We start from the raw sequence: 19,646 nt of genomic DNA on the forward strand, positions 1-19,646 counted from the left end.
TGGCTCATGAATATTAATTAGTATGTGAAAGCTCGTACGGTGGGCCGCTACGTAAACGTATATTTCGCTTTTTTTTCTATTTGTTGAATGTATATTTAACCAGTCGTAATCTCCGTGCGCTAAAATACAATAAAATATCTAAAACACGCAGGATACGAAAAAAAGGGCATACAAAATCGTCATGGATCAAAATGAACATATTGCTTTATTGAGGCAAATGGCATAACGAAAGTGAAAAATTAAGACACGTGAAAGAAGAAACGTTCAAAAATAGCTGTTGTGTCGTTCCTCAGATACATGCACTTTCCTTCAGTTTAATGGGAAGATGGTCCCTGTGCTCGCCGTAGTAACAAATGTAAACCTTTACATGGCAACAATTTCCTGTGGCGTTAGTGTATGGAACGCTTCAGTCATAAACACACACAAACGCAGAGTCATGATATTGTGCATTTTCACATTCAATAAATTAAACATTACTTTTGAACACTGAAGGTTTGGACCTGGATGCATCGAAAAGACCTCTAGTAAAAGTAAAATACATTTTTCTGACCAAAAAAAATGACATTTAACTGCTCAGATTCATTATTCAGTGCTTTCTCTGAAGTGAGCTTCAAGGTTTCGAAACTTACACTGAATTAATTTTCCCTTTTCCTTTCCTTGTTTCAGATTACCCTTGTAGTTTTACAACGCACGTCTATTCGCCCAGCTGGATTATTTTTCTGTTGTCGTGCCACCACTTACTTAATATGTACGATTATCAACAGCCATTCTACACTTTTGACCTTTGGTTGGAACTAAAAAGATAAAAACAACGAAAAGTGATAGTTATACATCCTTGCGTGACCATGCGAGGAACCACGTGGTACAAATCGACGCTAGAAGAAAAGAGGTTTAACCAAACAAAAAGGCATTTTGAGTGATTGACTTACAAAGGCCAAAAAATTAAATAAAATAAAAAAAGTTACGACATGGATTCCTGTACGTCTCGTAAAGACAATTCTACATAGGTGTGGCTCTCAGAAAATCACGCATTTCAAAATTCAAGTACGTAGTTCATCAAAAACAGAACCGCTTTAAAATGGTTTCCACGCAAATCGCTGTAAGCCATGTCGAACTGTCTTTCATTCGTTTAAAAAAAAAAAAATCAATAAAACTCATGCGCTCACATCTGAATGCACGTGTACAGTATGAATATTCTACACTAAATTCGTCATACGTAGTGACAGTGAATTGTAAAATGAATTCATAAAAGTATCTCTGTATTGTGAATTCTCTCGTATGCTGTATATCTACTCGGATACATTGACGACTTTTTATATCTTTCCGTTAAAAAATAATAAATATGCCGTACAAACATTACCATGCTGTGCCAGTGCAAAACTGGTTCAATAAATTAGGTACGATGCAGGAAAACGACCCGACCTTGAGAAAGTCCTCGAACATTCACGAGCTACGCTTCCTTTTTAAAAACATTTCCAAATCATATTCGATCGTTTAATTCAGTATTGATCGGATACACTGTACACCGACGTAATTAAAATAATTACCGTATGTTCAATAAAACTTCTATGTACAACGCGAACATTCAGAGAACAACATCGCCGCATGCAGTTAACTGTACAGCGCGAACAAAGCGTGACGTCCGTTTTATGGGAGGAGCGAAATCCGAACTGAATCTGGAGCGAGTGTAAACAGGTTTCATTCTTAAAAACAGCGATCACTGCTCACATCTCGTGTGTGTATATATATATATATATATATATATATATATATATATATATATATATATATATATATATATATATATATATATATTACCATATTCACCAATTTAACCAACAGTTGGATCTCATCAGGTGCATTCGACAAAATATCTATGTGACATTAATTCTTCTTTAGTACACCGATCCAGATTGCTGACTTCCCTCGTTTAGTGCAGTGCAGTTGCGTGGATGAATCTTTCACAGTCAATATACGCGGCTTTGAAGTAAACGTGAACATCAGGTGACTGACCGCTTGGCCCCTTTGCACAGTACAGCGATTGAGAGCGACGGGACCCAACTTTGAAGAATAAATAATGTGGTTTACCTGCCCACGGTTTAGAATTAAAACCAAACACGGTTAAAATACAGTTCAGCCGGTGTTCCCGAACAGTGCACCGTTTGCACGTTTGGTCTACGGTTTCAAAACGAACGCAAAATAAAAGCGGGCGGCCAGTCTTTTCTGGTGTACTGGATCTCGATTTTGCCAGAGTTTCGGGGTCTTAACTCTGAAGTATTGCTCTGGGGTGGTTTTCGAAGTCTTTTACCGGTCGCCATCACACCATAGTATCCCGTGAAGACCGTCAATAAGACAACGACCCTGTCTGTGAGCAAGTGGTGTAAAATTCGAACGCCCTTTCTTTTTTTCGCTCAATCGGTTTTTCCGTTCTCCTGGCTCTCGGGTTTCGATTTCCGGCTGGAACGCAGGACTTTGTAGCAACCGCGGGCGATTTTATGCATCCACATGACGTTCATGATGTCCAGACAGATGCTGGAGAAGATCCAAGCGCTTCGGCCGCCGAAGGAGACTTTGTAGAAGGCCTCCGTGCCGTACACCGAGCACATTCGGCTGTAGTACACCGGCATGACAGCGATCCGCACCAGGAAAAACACCACCGCCATCAGTACCCCGTTAGCCATGTTGGGCTTGGAGGCTTTGGGGTAACCTAATACTTCAAAGAACCAGCTGGAAAACACAGGTGAGCAAAGTGACATGCTGTAACCGTTTATTTGTGTCATTTCTTAATTAAAGACAACACGAAGTTGCATTTTAAGACATTTAAAGCAACCGTTTCGGATTTTGAGAAATTTAGCATTACGTCACTTGCTCAACAATGGGTCTTCTGAAGTGAATGGGTGCCGTCAGAATGAGCCTTAAGTTGACAAGTAACCCATACAACTGTCCATTAATTAACATTTTGTGAAGCAAACTCAACATTAAGATTTTTGTTTATCTTTTATCTTTTTAATTTTTTGATAGTTTCTGATGCGAGGGGTCAAGAAAGGATGGACTTTTCCACCAGAGAAAGCATTTTTATTGACTATTTTAGCCAGAAGCAGCAGGTTAATCTTAAAATGCCTTAATTATGGATTACTTTCTTGCAAACTAATACAGAAACTACAGGTTTTTTGATTCACATTGGATAATTGTGATGTTTTTATCAGCTGTTTGGAGTCTCATTCTGACGGCACCCATGTACTGCAGAGGATCGTTTGATGAGCAAGTGACGTAATGCTAAATTTCCTCGAATTTGTAGAAGAAACAAATTCTTCTACATCTTCAATGTCCTAAAGGAGAGTACAATTCCAGCAAATTTTCATTTTTGGGTGAACCCACAGTGAAATCTGATCTGATGATATTTTTACTTTTGGTAAGGAAAATAACAAAATAATGCAAAAATGTTGTTACAATTAGACCACAATGTTAAGCATAAATGCTGAAGAAACATTTTTTTTTTCATAATTAATAAAACCAGACATTATTAGAGAAGTACACAGTGATAATTCAGATCTCATGTTGTCTTTAACGGATTCAAGACATATATGGTGGGCAAAAATTACAGTTCGCTCATTAAATATTTTGTACTTGAATCAGTCAAATGCCTACCGTTGGTTTACACACGGTGTGGAAAACTCTGCAAGCAGACGGAAGTTAGCAAAATAAGGCAACATTCCTTGACCCTGGAAACACAAGGTGAAGAACAAACAAACAATGACACAGACACGAGTTATAGAAAAGCACAGCCACATGAATCAACTCCAACAGTCTCAATATCTCCTGCTGTCAGGCACCTACAGTAATCGCTTCAGTGCAGAGTTATGATACTTCACTCTGACAGATATATATAAAAAAAAATAGAAAAAAGGGCTGCTTACATGGAAATGGTTATTCTATTAATATAGGATTTATTTTAAGCCCAAATAATGCCCTTTCGGTATTTGTTGTCTATATTTAGATGTTATTTTCAGTGAATATGGAGAGGTTATAAATGACTTGCATGTAAAACTGCAATGTATGAAGGAGTAAAATGTATGACAATTAAGAGTCATTATGCTAATAGTCAACTTTGTGCATTGTTAAATACATATATCATGGAAAATAATTTTCAGTCATGTACTAAATGAAGCAGAATAAATGAGATAATCTGGCTTCAATCTAAACCAAACTTTTTTTTTTTTTTTTTTTTTTTTTAAATTCAGATTCTTTGTAGTTGTATAATGTTATGCCATGTATAATTGTACAATGTTAACTGTGAAATTAAAAACCAGAGCCCGCATTTCAAATAAGCCACATTTTGTCAGGCACATACAGTGTAGTCCAAAAGTCTGAAACCACCAGGGGAAAACCTATTTTGAATTCCTAACTACACATGACAACAAGAATAGAAATCAATATCATATATATTAAAATGTATTTTATTTCATAACTAAAGCAACTAATTCCAGAATTTCTTAGTATTTAATTTGTGCTCCTTTTTTGTATTTTTATGCGCATTTTGGTGGTGTATAAAAAAAAATATATATATATATATATATATATTTTTTTTTTTGGGGGAGAAAGAAAATACGCACATTTGAGTAGGATAAACGTTTTGTCTGATAAAAAAAGCCATGTGACTTTGAAACATGATAACTTGGCAACCAATCTTGTTCACAGCATTGTTACGGTCATTGTTAAATTCCCGGCGGTAGCCATTGACACCTACAACACAGAATTTCTACAGAAGTCAAGGGCTACCACCAACTATTATTATTCTTTTGTGTTCAACAGAAGACAGAAACTCGTTCAGGTTTGGAACAAGTAGGAACAGAATAAATAACGATGGCAGAATTTCCATTTCAAAGTGAACATTTCATTTGAATCATTTTTTTATTTTATTTTACTTTTTTGTCATACCAGTGTTAAAAGAAAAAAAAAATCCAAAATGCTAATAATTTATTTTTATGTTAAGTACAAACGAGGTCTCAGACGTTTGGATCTCACTGCATGGTCAGCCATGCACGTTCTGTCAGAGAATGAAGCCTTTTTTTAGCCTTTCCTTGCAAAGCGAGGAATATTCAGACCCGTTCCAAAAAAAAAACTAAAAAAACATTCCCGTCCAAACCGGCTTTAACATCATCGGTCCTACAGCGAGAGAATAAACATTTGGCTTCTCGCTAACGCACTTACCTTAAGGGCTGCAATTGAAACACACATTAGCATACTTACTGCAAAATGGGCCATATAACAATCAAGGATAACAAAAATAATAATCAGGTTGGCTAGCAGATGCATGCTGGTACCCCTAGGTACTGGTAAGTCCATACTGTAACTGGGCTTCAGTAACTGCTCAGAGTTCCATAACAGCAGGACAGCAGACAAGACAGGAGAGAGTCCATCTAGATCAGCCAAGCCTATAGCCCTCATCTCTTTACCCGACTAACAGTGACACTGGTAGTTTTTGCATGAAGGGTTTTGCTGGTCAGAGGAAGTGAGGCTGCGTTATTCAAGAAGTCATGTTAGGTGGGACAGAGACAGACTGACAGACAGATTCTTGGAAAAAAAGGTGCAGAAAAAATGCAAAAAGAACGAACGACACAGAAGCAGCAACAACATTTAAGACTCGTTGGACATGCACTATGAGAAACAAATCGCACGACACACTGACAAATTAATTCCATTTTTATTCTACTTCTTAAAGAAAACAACAAAACTGTTTGATAGACCGCTAAAGGTTCAGTGTCGGCACTAAATATAGATGAAGCACAGTTATTAAAACACTGATGGGGTTTCTTACGCGCCGTTCTAAAAATAAGGCGAACATTGGAATTTAGTCTGCAGTAATTAACAAAAAGACTCTGGTTTTAATACGAGTAGCATTTCTAAAACACAGGAAACAATAACAACGAATGACATTTCCAACGACAGACTTAATTACTCAGTGAGACCCAACAGAGACTTCCAGCTCCACGTTAAACTAGACCGGTGATCTTGGAATAAATTTAGAAAAAGGCTTGAAATGGCAGTCATAAAAGTGACCAGTGACAGTATGGTCTACATCCTGACAACAAAATGCACGTTCAGGTTTGAGGCGATCCTCAAGGTTGCATTAAACGAGTGCAAAGGTAAATGTAGGGTATATAAGCAACAGTATAGCCATTAATATCATCAGTCGCTGCCCCAGATGCATTTTTAGGAATGAGTTTGTTTTTTTTTTGTTTGTTGTTTTTTGTGGTGCCGTTTACAAAAAAGTGAGGAGATAAACAAAGCCACTAAATGTCATTTGTCATGGTCATTCTGCAAAACCAGTGCTTTTTGGCTGCCCGTTTTATGTATTGTATGACTCGAGGTGCGCAATATATCTGACTAAAATTATTATAGATGCATATGATAAAGTTTGTTTTAACCATTCGTGCATTGTCACGAACATGTCAAGTTACTCTTATCCATTAATGACTTTTACAGTTAACAGCTTTTAAATCTTAAACTTACAATTTCATTCAATAGCATATGTAGTTGTTATAAGGCATGTTAATATTTTCAAGAGTTACATAGTTACATTTATTAAACAAAAAATTTTTTTTTTTTTTAAATGTAGTGTATGTAAATGTAAATGTCCTGACATACATAATACATAAGTTCCTAAATCTTATACATATATACATACATACATATATATATATATATATATACATACATACATATATATATATATATATATATATATATATATCTTTTAAGCTCTTTAAAAAAGATTCTACTTTAAATCTCCCTAAAATGTTGGAGATTTGAGGTTTTAAAATGTTACTTCTATAATAAACATAAGAAAATAAATAAATAAATACTATTAATATTATAATATATTATTATTATTATTATTAATAATCATCATCATGTTTTTAACAAACAATTATATAGCAATAATCATCATTATATAATTATAATAATGTATAAATCGTTTTAATAAATGGGCAACTGAGCACAGTATAGTGAAAGATTTTTGTTTATTGGAATGGCAACATTGTCACATTGTGTCAACCCTGTTACCTTTTCTTAAATTATTTCCCAATATGTATATTAATAAACATTAGTGTTGTTATTTCAAGCTAAATTATGCATTATAAATATTTATAAACCCATTAACAACAAATTATTTACAGAGTTTAAATCTATTTTACAGAATGACCCATGCCAAACAACTGAGCATCAACTGATGCCGTTTTCATCTTAAAGGTTCATTTGAACTAATTTTTATGAAAAGGCACAAGTAATAACCTGCGCAACATGTAAACTACATGCATAATTACTTAGAATCAGGTGAGGACCAGATCAACCTGTTATTCAGCAAAACCTTCCCATATCGTGAGTGTGCATCAGCCCGTCAAACAAGCGCTTTCTGGCTGTTACTCATCCTGCAGTTGAGACGTGGATGTTAGGTTTTAGAAGAGAGAGAGTTTAGGAGGAAGATCGGCTCAAAGCAGGGGGAGGTATCAGAGCATGCACACAAGGAAACCCTCCAGCGGCACCACAGGAGCAGAGAGCATCAACACATGCACACAATCCAATCTGGTGCAGTCTGGGCCGAAAGCCGGCCAGAACTGACCGATAAGACTTGCTGAGGAGGAGGGGGGAGGGGGGGGTCAGTGAGGTAGGAGGAGGAGAAAATGGACTTCTGCATAACCGTCAATGAGCATTCCATGCAAAAAATACCATCATCATCATCATCATCATAGTCAGCTACAGAACCTGGTGACCTAGAGGGTAACCGTACAACTGAACCAAGAGTGAACAGTAGAGGCCTCAGTGGTGTAGTCTAGTGGGTGAAGATCTGGGCTGGTAACGGAAACTATCAGGAAACCGCGTTTAACAAGGAATACGCTAAATAGGGATGAGCAGAATTGTTTTTCTACAAAAGAGAGGTGATCGTGTTCGAAACTAGGAGTAGAATACAACAAAAGTCTCAAGATTCATAAAAGCTTTCAAAGGTTGACTTTTTAAAACATTTTATAAACGTGTTTGTATGTATTGACACTGCGTTAAAATGGTTCAAATGTACCGTGCCAACGAATAAATAAGAAATTAATTTTAAATTCACACCATGCCAGCATCATTTTTTTAATAAATAAATAGCACTATATTTAACATGCTATTTAAGATTTCCATAATAGGAAAAAAAAATAAATAAATGAAAATAAAAAAAAAAACTATGGAGGTCCACGGTGACCAAAAAAAAAAAAAAAAAAAAAAAAAGGTCTTCCTTTGTGTTCAGCAGAACAAAGAAACTCATACAGATCTGGAATTCCTCGGGGGCGAGTACGTTTTTTTTCTGAATTTTCATTTTTGGGTGAAATATTCCTTTAAAATTATCAATAAGTTGGTTCTTGCATAGTTAGTCAACCACATGATTATAAATAAACAAACACATTTTCTAAAGATGAGGACTTTGCATACAGTAGTTAAATATAGGACAAGTTAAGTAGTCAAATAGCCAAGAGAAGGACTTTATACACTTTTACAATTATGAGAAACAGGTCACATGCCACAGATGGGGTCAAAAAAATGTGATGCATATTTAGGATACAAATGAGAAGAATCCTTTTGGGGGAGAAAAAACCCCATCCCGTTTCTCTGTTTACAGTTTAGTGTTGTAAGTGAATGCTCGTGGAGCGTCAGCCAGTGAACACAGAGCTTCTAGCACCAGCTGCACACCTGACACTATCACTGCTCACTCTTGGTTGTCTCTTTCCCATCTTGCCTGCATGTTCTGTTATGGGACAACAGTGAACTCACCAGTACATAGTAGTAAGCATACAATGCTGCCAGGTGGTGGATTACAAAAAACTTGTCTCCTATTGCTCTCCAATAGTAAAATATAAGCAGCAGATCTGGAAAACACAGAAAAAGGGCAATAAGAGTCAGAACTATGAGTTTTAGAAGTGATTTAATACATTCTAAAATAACTACAAAAATATGGCCTAACAATAATATACCTACATCTCTCAAGAAAACACTGATGTAGGGACATTTGCACAACATTTTTTATGTGGTCATCTTAACCTTGTTTCAGAGTCTCTGCCAACACTGGATAACATTGATGGCTGTAATAACACCTTTACTTTACTTCATATATATTTATTTATTTTTAATTTTTTTTTTTTTTTTTTTTTTTTTGCTTTAGAGAAAATTTACAAATATTCCATGAACTAACAAAAATGTTAAAAAAAAGGCACACCATGAAAAAAAAAAAAAACCTAACAATACTGTCACATTTGTGAATATTAGTCAATGCGTTAGCTAACAATAAGCAGCAATATACGTAAAAAAAAAATTGTTAAACTAGTTAAATGCATTAAATTGGTCACATTTCATGAGGGACAAAAGTATAAATTTTTTTGTTTATTTTTTAAAAGTACAAAAAAAAAGGAAGCAAATCACTGAGTGCAAGCAAAATGAAAAAAAAAACGAAAAATGAAAAATGTTAAAACGGTCAGAGATGGTGTAGTGTGGCTACTGAGGCATTTCTTTGCTGCAACTAGACTGACTAACAATTAAAATATAATCAGTCTACCAGAAAGCCCCAAAAAGATCATTGGTACAAAAAAAATAATAATAATTCACTTAAATTTCCAAATCAGACTCTCAATATTACAATAAACCTCATCAAAATGCCTCGCGTTTCCATGCATGATGCAGCTCTCCAAACACTATCAGACATCTGCCGTAAGCTCTCACCAGATATGAGGTAGCCTGTAGTAATGCTCACGTTTATCTTCACCAGAGTAGGATCTCCCCTGTTGTGGTAAAGACGGGGGACAAGGCACTGAGATTACTGCAAGATCACCTTAAAACAGTTACTGAAAGCGTCCTGCTCGTCTAAGAGCAGCGCTTTCCCAGCATGCCCTGCATGCAGCGTGACGGGTCGAGAGCTCACCATACGGGGTCCTGATTGACGGCCTCATCGAAGAACAGGATGTAGAGGCAGAAGAGGCCAACCAACAGGGCATGGAGCGTGGACACGGTCCTGCAGACACACAAAAGCCAAAAGGCAGCAGCGTTAACAATGAATAACGTTGAGTTAAAAGAATCGAAACGGAGCGATTGACTGCTTTCAATCAACTGGGCTCTGTGTGTCCTACATCTAAAAGATCTCCTCCAGCTGGCTGTTCTCTTGACAGCCTGATGAAATGAGCATTATCGCTGCCATCTTCGCCTCTTGCCAGTTTCTTTAGGCAGACGTTAGCTGTTTTGAGCGACAGCTTACAACCTGCTCTCCAAAGCGTAATCTTCTGATAAGACGTTAAACTGGGAAATATCCGAAGCGCAGATGCGAATCCACTGTTCATATTTGCTGCCTGCTTATTATAGTTTGACGTTATTACATGCATACTTGCAATTGTATTGGAGTTTGAATAGTAAACCAATGACTCAGTGAATCAGTGCAATGCAGTGTCTAAATGACTCTTTTGAATACTTTGAACCATACAGTTCAATCCGATTCACGATATGAAAAGTGTAGGGCAATTCCAAAACAAATGACTCTTATCGGCCAGTTCTTTCCAGTGAATCAAAAATATTTGTTAAGGAATCATTTACATGATTGAGTGTTTTGTCCCAGTTCTTCTGGTGCAACCAGTGCAATCTGATTCCTAAACAAATGACTTGAGTCGGTTGATTTTAGTAATTCAAAACCAATATTCCAAAAGCCCTTTATGAGCCATTTCTTTTTAGTGAATCAAATCCATACAGTTTGAACTGTTTTCTAAATGATTCCTGAACAAACGCATTAAACGCATACAGTGCAACAAGATAATGTTTGCGATTCCAAAATGAAATGAGTGATTCCTAAATGCATGACTCTTCTGAGCCAGTTCTTTTTAGCGAATCAAACACATACAGCTTGCAATGACTCTATTGTGCTTAAACACTGACCACGAGAAGGCAATAGACGGAAAGAGAAATGCAGAACTAGCTCCAGAACTCACGCAGACGGCACAAATAATGTTGGTGTACCTTGAGTTCCACTCGATCTTCTGTTTGTGGGTGAGTTTGAGGAAGCCAGGGCTGATTCTGGACGATGCCCAGGGGCTCACGCTGTGAAAGAGCCACTGGAAAGTGCAAAAACTCACCACCGAGATGAGCAGGATCAGCTGGCTGAAGGGGTCCATGGCCACCCGACCCCACTGCAAGACAAGAGCGCGAAAAAACGCTTGAAGATGCTTTACAGTAAGACACGGCCATCTAGGTCTAGTTGAAAGCGCTCAACGGGAAAACTCACAGTTCCAGGAGAAAAGTTAAGTAAATGTTTAACAGACATGCCCTCTGCCATTACTGTGTTAACAAGGAGAAACAAGGCGATGCAAAGCCCCTTATCTGACGTTCATAAAACTAATACAGGCTTTGGGACGCGTGATAGTATCAGTCCTCTCAGACTTTATTGAAAGCATCATTTGTTGATATAAACTCTGCCAGGAGTGAAGCAATAGTTTGTTGACCATTCCAAAACACCCGATTTCTAACATCTGATGTTACACATCCCCGCTGTGGAGTCAAAAGCAAGCTTCTGTTGAAATAAATGGCACAAGACGTAATCCTTTACAGTAGCATTGTATGCAAACATCGCATTCGGCTTAAAACTCCACGCCAACCTTTTCCTCATCGTATGTTCAAACAGTTCCTCTTGCAGTCTGGCGCTGTCATTGCGCACCAGAAAAACAAGTCTGTCCCCTTTGAAGCACATATTTAGGAAGCAGTGATCCATAATGATAAACCATGGGCCAAAATAATCACAGCGTTTCAACTGGATCTAGCAGGAGTGAATCGGCACAAAGAGCAAAAGAGATACAGTAGATTGCATTCATTCTTGCCTGTGCTTCTCTCACTTCCTGTAGAAAGCGTCTTTTATTATATATAAAAAAAAAGGTACAAAAGTTGTAACTTGAGTGATAACTTCTTAAAAATGGTACTAATATAGATCATTTAGGTACTGATATGAACCATTTAGGTGCTACTTTATATTTATCTGTAAGTTAACATCATACACCCTTTAGGTACAAAGGTGTACGTTCTGTAAGAGTAGCTTCCCAGTGGCAACATTTGTACCTTTTTTCTGCAAGTGTATATGGTTAATCATCTGAGAAAGGGGCACTGGGTTAATGTTCAAATGGATATCTGGACCAAATCTAGTTAAATCGAGGTTAAACCATATCAAATATCACATCACTTGAGTAAACCTTTTATTTGTAAACGAGCATTTAATTCACTGCATTATTATTTTCTTTGTTATTTATAATCTTAGAATTTGCCTGGTAGTGCTAAAACAAAAAAATTAAAAAAATTATAAAAAAAATTAAATAAAATACAATTATGGAGCACAATTTATGGAAAATAAATGTATCAATATTGTTAAAGAAAAAATTATTAAGAAGCAAATTGGAAATTAGAATAATTGCAATAAAGTTAATAAATGATAACAATAATAACATTTAAATAATTAAAATTGTAATTTGTATATACATTTTAGAAATATTTATATTAATAATATTTCACAGTATTACTAATGCATACATACATACACATCTATCTATCATATATATATATATATATATATATCTTAGTACCGGGAAATTCCAGAAACCTCAAGGAAGCAGCATCGTTTTACAAGACATCTTCCACAAGGCATCTAAGTGCTCATAACATCTCCCGCTGATATACTTTCATGACCTCTGGCCCATAACAGCTAATGGAAAACATGAATCGCACTCTTACCTGAGGCTAGAAGCATGCACCCACTGCACCGAGAAGAAACTGACACAGTTGTGAAAAACATGAAATCTGAGTTCTGTAGCTCTTAATCTGTTTACTAAATTTAAGGTCATCTACACTGAAGAGTACTGTACAACATAAACATTCAGCAAAGAAACGGTTATAAAAAAATAAAAAAACAACAACAAACAAACATTAGACGCAGCCGTTAAACCATCAACTGCTGCCGGCATACACAGTCTCTACTGTTTGTACGTGTCACGACAACTGCAGACTTCCAGCGACAAGCAAACAGTCATGAAAGAAGATCTGCATATCGGCAGAGATGCAGATTAAACAAATATTCACACAGGAAGTAAGTCTCTCGCCCTCGCACGCCTTAACGTGTTCGTTTTTGCTACAACAACAACAAAAAAAAAAAAAAATTGCCAATCCCACCTCCATAAATAAAGATATTCCAACATCCCAAAAGTTGAAGAGTGCCATTTCTGCACCGCTAGCGGTAGGTTTCCCAACACTAGCCTCCCAATGATTGGACGAAAAGGTGGTTCCATCCCAAAATGCCAGCGTTTCAGCCAATGTGTATACACTGGGTGAGCTGGAACAATTAAAAAGGCAATTCACCGCTGGCAAAACAGGCTTTTAATAAAACTTGGCTGCGTTTATGCACTGCAAAACCTTTTTTTTTTTTTTTAATTGCTGCTACAAGACCAGACAAAACCGACTTCCAGGAACTTTTATTTTGCTAAGAAATCCAGCATGTGGCCGTAGATGTGAGCATTATCTTTAAATAGTTGATTACAAACTATAATGCGCTATACCCATTTACTTTAATTTATGACGTGTCACTGTGTACTGAACGTAAAATCAGCTTAAAGTGCGCAAAAACTGAATTTACTTCATTTTAATCATTAATTTTTTTTTACCATTTCTTTATTTGTGAAAAACTGTATACGAGAATCGAGAAGTTGCTATAAGCATTTGTATCAAGTGACGATATTTTAGTTTAGTTTTGCATGTTACTTAATGCAGTATTACGAATAATAATTAAGTATAATAACTTTATATCAAAATCCATATCAGTCGCCCACTATTACAATTAACACACGAGGAAAAAATAAAAATAACAAAACTGGTTGATGATCCGTCGAATGCATTAAAAGAGGTCATAAACAATCGAGTCAATATTCAGAACATGGTCAAACAGCTAAACTAAAGAACTGAGACGTCAGCACATCACTTCATGGGGCGATACAGGAGTCAAAAAACACGAGGTCACTAAATTTAGACGTTCTTTATGTAGCAATAGGCAGCATGCACACGTAGGGGAGGGGCGAGGGTGGGTGTATTTAAAGTTCCTATACGGGTTCATGTTGGTTGTGAAGGGCAGGCGTCCAAAAAGGTCATACAGCAATGGAAACAGGAAGTTCGGCAGTTTTCACAGTTGAACATGTGTGACCGCACGTTTTCCGCTGCATGTGTATGCATCCCGTTTGTGAACATGCGGTTGAAGAAATAAAGAGTCGACGGTAAAAACGTAGAGAAACGTGCCCAGTGGCAGATCAACATGCTTACTGGTGCACAGGTTTGTCATGTGGGTGGCAGATCGGGGATATAATCATGGTATAATCATGGTATCTAATGTCAATTTGCTTTCATATAATGACGGTGTGTAAATATATCAATTACAAATGTTTGTTTTTTCCGTTTTTGTCCATTTTTGACCGATCGTTTCGTACCACCTGACATTTAAGAGCCAATAAAATCAAACTTAGTTTTTATTTTTTTTGAAAACACGACTACAAATCGCACACGTCCACGGACGAGGCACGTTTTAAACTAGATTTAAAAGAGAAAATACATCAAGAAATCCCTTGCACTTGACATTTGCGTATACTGCACGCATTACAAAACTGAAAGTGAACCTAAATAAGGAAGAGCAGAATAAAAGACCTCAGCAGAATGTAGCTCAGAAGTCAGAAGCATTTTTTCCCCGATTAAAAGAAAATGCCACATGCGTTCAAAAACTGCATTTAGCATCTGCATTAAACAGAGAGAGAAATCAATGATTTCCAGATTTTTTTCCTTCCCCTTTACGCCGATATGCATCTTCAGCGTAGACTCGCACACGTATTTAAATGAATATTCAAATATATAAAGCAGATTTTTGGCTTATAGATGTTATTGTACCCTTCGTTTGTCGATAAACTCGGTCATTTAACTCCAGCTGGTGTGCTGCATTGAACCGCATTGCTTGTGTAACAAATGCACACATATATATGTATATTTGTGCTTAGATGAGCATTTTATGAATATGAACGCGTGCCAAATGTACATCAAAGACCGCGATCCTTCAATGGCAGCCTGTTAACACGAAATACGGAATCACATCTCTACTAAAGCTATGCGAAAAACATTGCGATGGACGGAAATCGACTCGTGTTGTTACCAACATGCCTGCTGCTTTCTTTAGGCCAAATCACACCGCAATGCTGGCCGAAAACACAACGCTCGTGCATTAAAATATGACTTGATGCAACGAAACGCACGCGTTAGCCGCACGCTTACCTCTTATCGATCATCAATGGTGTCTGTTGGCTAGTTGTGCATGGTGTCTGAAAACATATGGGCTGATAAAAATCCTCGTTTTTCGTCAATCAGACACACGCATGGCTTTCCTCTCTCCGCGGCGATATGAAATGCATGATTTCATATCAAACGGGGAAGCGGGTGGTCCTTATAATAATCTCAGCCTGCGATGCGTGCGGGTTTTATAAGCGCGCGTCGGTGAGAGCATGTTGAGGATGATGATGTGAAACTGATGTGTGTTGATGATGGCTGTATGTGGCGGTGGAGGTGCGGAAACGAGAGGATCCGATTTCAGCTTCATTCTTAAAGAGATATTCACACACGGATAATGTCATCTCTTGCGGTGGGGATTTTGATTCATGCGCGAGTCGAGTCTTTTGAATTCATTCAAACGAATTCATTCAGGTGCCGTTCTCTGCAGTTCACCCTTACAAATAAAACGAGTGACTGAATCGTTCTCTCAACTGATTCGTTAAAAAATAAATAAAGCGTCGTCGGGGAATATACACGTTTTCTCTGAGGAAAAAAATAAAACTTACCTGTTTTTGTTAGCCGCGTTTCATCGAGATCAAGTTTTATGTGTTATTTTAACAAATATGATTCTTCACCCTCTTTCTCTTCTAATGAAAATATAATATATTCTGATTTATATGACGATACAGCCACTATATAGATCATAAAATGGGATAATTATGTTTATTTATGCTTCCTTTGGTGTCTCTGAAATCTCCTGATGAATATTTCCTCGTGTAAAAATGGGGCAGCCATTAGTGCATTTTATGAATATAGCTTCCAATATAGTGTGTTTTGCTGCCTGATATTGACAATTAGTGTGCCCTATCATGCTATTTTAATGTATTATCTCATGAGCACGCTGGTTTGTAAGACTTTCATGCGAATTAAGATATTTAGTATGAAATCTGAGAGCTCTCTGACCATGTAATGTTCCCATATATTTACAATTAAAACGGTCATGTGACATTAGTGGCTCAATTTCAGTTAGCTATGCAAAGCATAAAAGATTCAAGAGCAAATTGCTCACCTGAAAGATTTGAGAGTTCTTCTCACTGATTTATTAGTTCGTAAATGTAGCTATATAGCACCGACATTTTCATAAAAGTGTTCAAGCATCGCTTAGTTTATTTACAAACTATTTTTTCTAAATAAAACGTCATGTATAGTGATATTAGCGTGGTAATCTTTGAAACAGAGTGATTATCTCATTCACCCCCATGAAGGTTTTCCTTTTTTTTTCCTTTTTTTTTTTTTAAGTGCCATTAGGAGGACGGATTTAGATGGTCATCAGGAAGAATTTGAGCCATTTTTGTCCCACAGAGCTAAAAATAACTAGGTCAGAACCACACACCACTGCACTCCAAACACATGGCAAACTGTTTAATGAAGCGCCATCCATCAGTACTCTCCTCTAATCACCATTCCCATTATTCAGATATTTTTAGGATACCATTCACCCCCCACCCCCCCCATTCATGAATATGCTTAATGAAAGGAAAAAGGGGTTTCCCATGACTGATCTATGCTTTCACACACAGCAGTCCTAGTGTCAAAAACTAAATTTTCTTTTAAAATCGTACAATATTCGCATTAACTGTAAAACCATAAAATGCATTTTGTTATATCTGTTAATAACCCCTAGTTAATTTCCAACCCACGCCAGGCCACTGTGCGAAAGGCAACTGAAGCAGTTCGAGCCACTTTTTCAGAAACTTGGATTATGATTTAACCTGATGTTTGTTATATAGCCCACACACAAAGTTCACGTTATATTGACTGAACAAACAGGTGGGCGGTTCAGATGGTGAATAAACCGGTGCACTAGAACAGCTCTTTCGTCACATTTGGCAGTATTTTCCAAACACGTATGCTAAATTCACCGGGGCTAAATATCACAATACCACGGGCGGGTGCCAAACCTTCTTGGCAGTATAATAACATGATTCAGCATCATTCTGTACAGGTGCCAAGAGGTTACAACACATACAAGACACCCCCACATTATTATGAAAGTGCAACTTCTTCTACTCACCACCAGAGAGCAGCCAGTCTACGCAGTTTAGCCCTGACTGTGATTTTGAACAGGAACCTGGATGCAAGCACAGATTTGATACAGCGTGATTTCTTTCCTCATCCCAAATGAGACGACTTTAGCAATTACAGTAATCGGATTAATACAACTGTCCTACCTTTCATCTCATCATTGGCTTTAACTGGCCGACGTGGTTCCAGATCGTTGACTTCCCAGAAGCCGAATGCTGTGTAAATCAAATCCATCACCTCCATCTGTGTCACACTCCACCCTCCACTTCATCAGGCTCCACGAGGAGAGTATCCTCCGAGCCTCTTCCTGAGGAAACAGACCGCGGGCTGACTTAACTAACACATACAGGAACAATGAAACAGGCCTGACTAGAGTAAAAGCTGCTTTGAGCTTAATTTTTATTAATAGTCTGCGCTGCCTGCCAATGTACAATTTGAAATTTCTTGAACTCCAGCTGCCTGAAGGCACTTATGAGTGTCAAGTTATCTGGAATCAATTCTGGGGCCTCAGGAGGACAACATTAGGAGGATAGTGTAGTTGCATAAATCAGGCACTATTTTATGTTTTGCCAGCACTTACATCACTGTGACTAAAATTATATATATATATATATATATATATATATATATATATATATATATATATATATATATATATATATATATGTGTGTGTGTGTGTGTGTGTGTATTTAAATTATATCAAATGTATCTATATAAATTATGAACAGCATTAAAAAAAAATTCCAACATTATCAAAAACAGCTAACTTTAAATTAGTTCTGTTCATTCATGGCAACTTAAGCAAAAACCTGATTGTTTAACCAGAGGAAAATTCCTCCCTTAAAGGGGAACAGGCTCAGAGTTACAGACAACCCTCTGTTTGGATCAACTCCACCTCGGACCAGCAAAAAAAATACTGATGTGTGTGTGTCTGTGAGGGAGATTGACAGAGAGAGAGAGAGAGAGAGAGAGAGAGAGAGAGAGAGAGAGAGAGAGAGCAGTGGTTTATGCATTCATAGCAAGGTTATGTAAGGTTCCAGAACCTTTGCATTACTTAAACCAGTTTAGGTCTAGGCTCTTCGGCTGAATTCCTCTTTAACAAAGCCGTGCAAAATGGCTCATGCAGCAGACTGAACTTTGTGGCAAAATGCCAGCCAGCCACCAAGAAAAAAAAAAAGTACAGTAGGAAGGTCTGTTTTTCTTCTAGTGGATTCACTGCCAAAGTGAGCGCCAATTTCCTTTCTACTACTTTGTCTCCGGTTTTGTTCACATGTATGCTACTCTTCCCTCTCGACGTGCGAGGACATTCCTCACTGGTTGGCGATTCATCATGGAGCACTTTTATAGAAACTGAGAGCATGTCATAATCCCCGGGGCTGTAAATGCCTGTGTTGTTGTAAATCTAAAGTTAACGCATCTGCAAATGTGCTTCCATTGCATTCAGATGACATCCACCAGTGCATTACATCTAGACTGAGGTTCCTATAGAAAAAACGGATTTGCTGTCATTAGAGTTCATTAGAATTTTTCCAGTCCGGGTCTTTAGAAAAATGATTTATGTGCTGGAATTTAAGTCTGATTTTGAATTATTTATTTAATTAGTTAGTAATATGTTCAGTCAAGTGTGTTGCCTTATAAGATATTTTATTAAACATACAGTATATGGAAGCTTATTTCTGCAATATATAAATATAAACATTTTTATTCAATCCAAAATAAAGTCTAACTATGGAATAAACCACTGTAATCGTGATTTTAAAAAAAAATTAAAATTCTATTAAAATTACAGATTTATATAATTCTTTTTTCATCATTTTTTGAGTTTAATTCTGATTTCTGCCATCTCATTATCAGAACTGTGCAATACAAAGGCGCTCTGAAAATAAGAAATAATATTTCTGCTCCGAAAATAAGTTTCTATAAATATTTATATATTTAATAACAAATACGTATTGAGAAATCTTTTATAAATGAGTAACATTTCCCGTGTGTGGCTTCCACTGTGTGGCCCCTGATGAAGTCTGGGACGATTATAATTCATGCCTGTTGCTGTTTTCCGCCTGTAAATAGAACAAACTAGTTAACTAATTGGTTGTAAAACAGAGGAAGTCTTACCTTCTTTTTACAAGCTGACTAAATATGAGAGGGTTCACATCATGCTGGAGAAATGTGGCCTGTATTGTTCAGAAGCTGATGTCATAAAATGTGTGGAATA

General features: G+C 37.0%; 1 protein-coding gene across 4 annotated transcripts; it reads right to left on the reverse strand.

The window, feature by feature from the left end:
- Positions 1-1,823: 1,823 nt before the first annotated feature.
- tlcd4a (TLC domain containing 4a) lies at positions 1,824-15,682 on the reverse strand. Of its 4 annotated transcripts, none has more exons than XM_043225591.1 (7): positions 15,352-15,682; positions 11,032-11,201; positions 9,953-10,042; positions 9,754-9,812; positions 8,812-8,906; positions 3,649-3,722; positions 1,824-2,727 (listed from the first exon to the last, which is right to left on the reverse strand). In XM_043225591.1, exons 2-7 carry the CDS (start codon positions 11,184-11,186, stop codon positions 2,412-2,414), a joined length of 789 nt encoding a protein of 262 aa, XP_043081526.1. In that variant the 5' UTR covers positions 11,187-11,201; positions 15,352-15,682; the 3' UTR covers positions 1,824-2,411. The 4 variants fall into 4 exon arrangements, with proteins under 4 accessions (XP_043081526.1, XP_043081523.1, XP_043081522.1 ...); XM_043225588.1 differs by lacking the exon at positions 15,352-15,682 and adding an exon at positions 13,222-13,357; XM_043225587.1 differs by lacking the exon at positions 15,352-15,682 and adding an exon at positions 11,297-11,631.
- Between the last annotated feature and the right edge of the window lie 3,964 nt (positions 15,683-19,646).

Source organism: Puntigrus tetrazona, chromosome 24 (genome assembly GCF_018831695.1).
Source record: "Puntigrus tetrazona isolate hp1 chromosome 24, ASM1883169v1, whole genome shotgun sequence".
In the NCBI taxonomy this organism is placed as follows: domain Eukaryota; kingdom Metazoa; phylum Chordata; class Actinopteri; order Cypriniformes; family Cyprinidae; genus Puntigrus; species Puntigrus tetrazona.

Excerpts from the sequence above, each read along its gene's own strand:
- tlcd4a (XM_043225587.1), bottom strand. The coding sequence starts at position 11,347 with ATGGCAGAGGGCATGTCTGTTAAACATTTACTTAACTTTTCTCCTGGA. Across the intron at positions 3,723-8,811 it reads ATGCTTACTACTATGTACTG|GGTCAAGGAATGTTGCCTTA; the intron begins GTGAGTTCACTG and ends TTGTGTTTCCAG. Across the intron at positions 2,728-3,648 it reads ACACCGTGTGTAAACCAACG|CTGGTTCTTTGAAGTATTAG; the intron begins GTAGGCATTTGA and ends TGTGTTTTCCAG.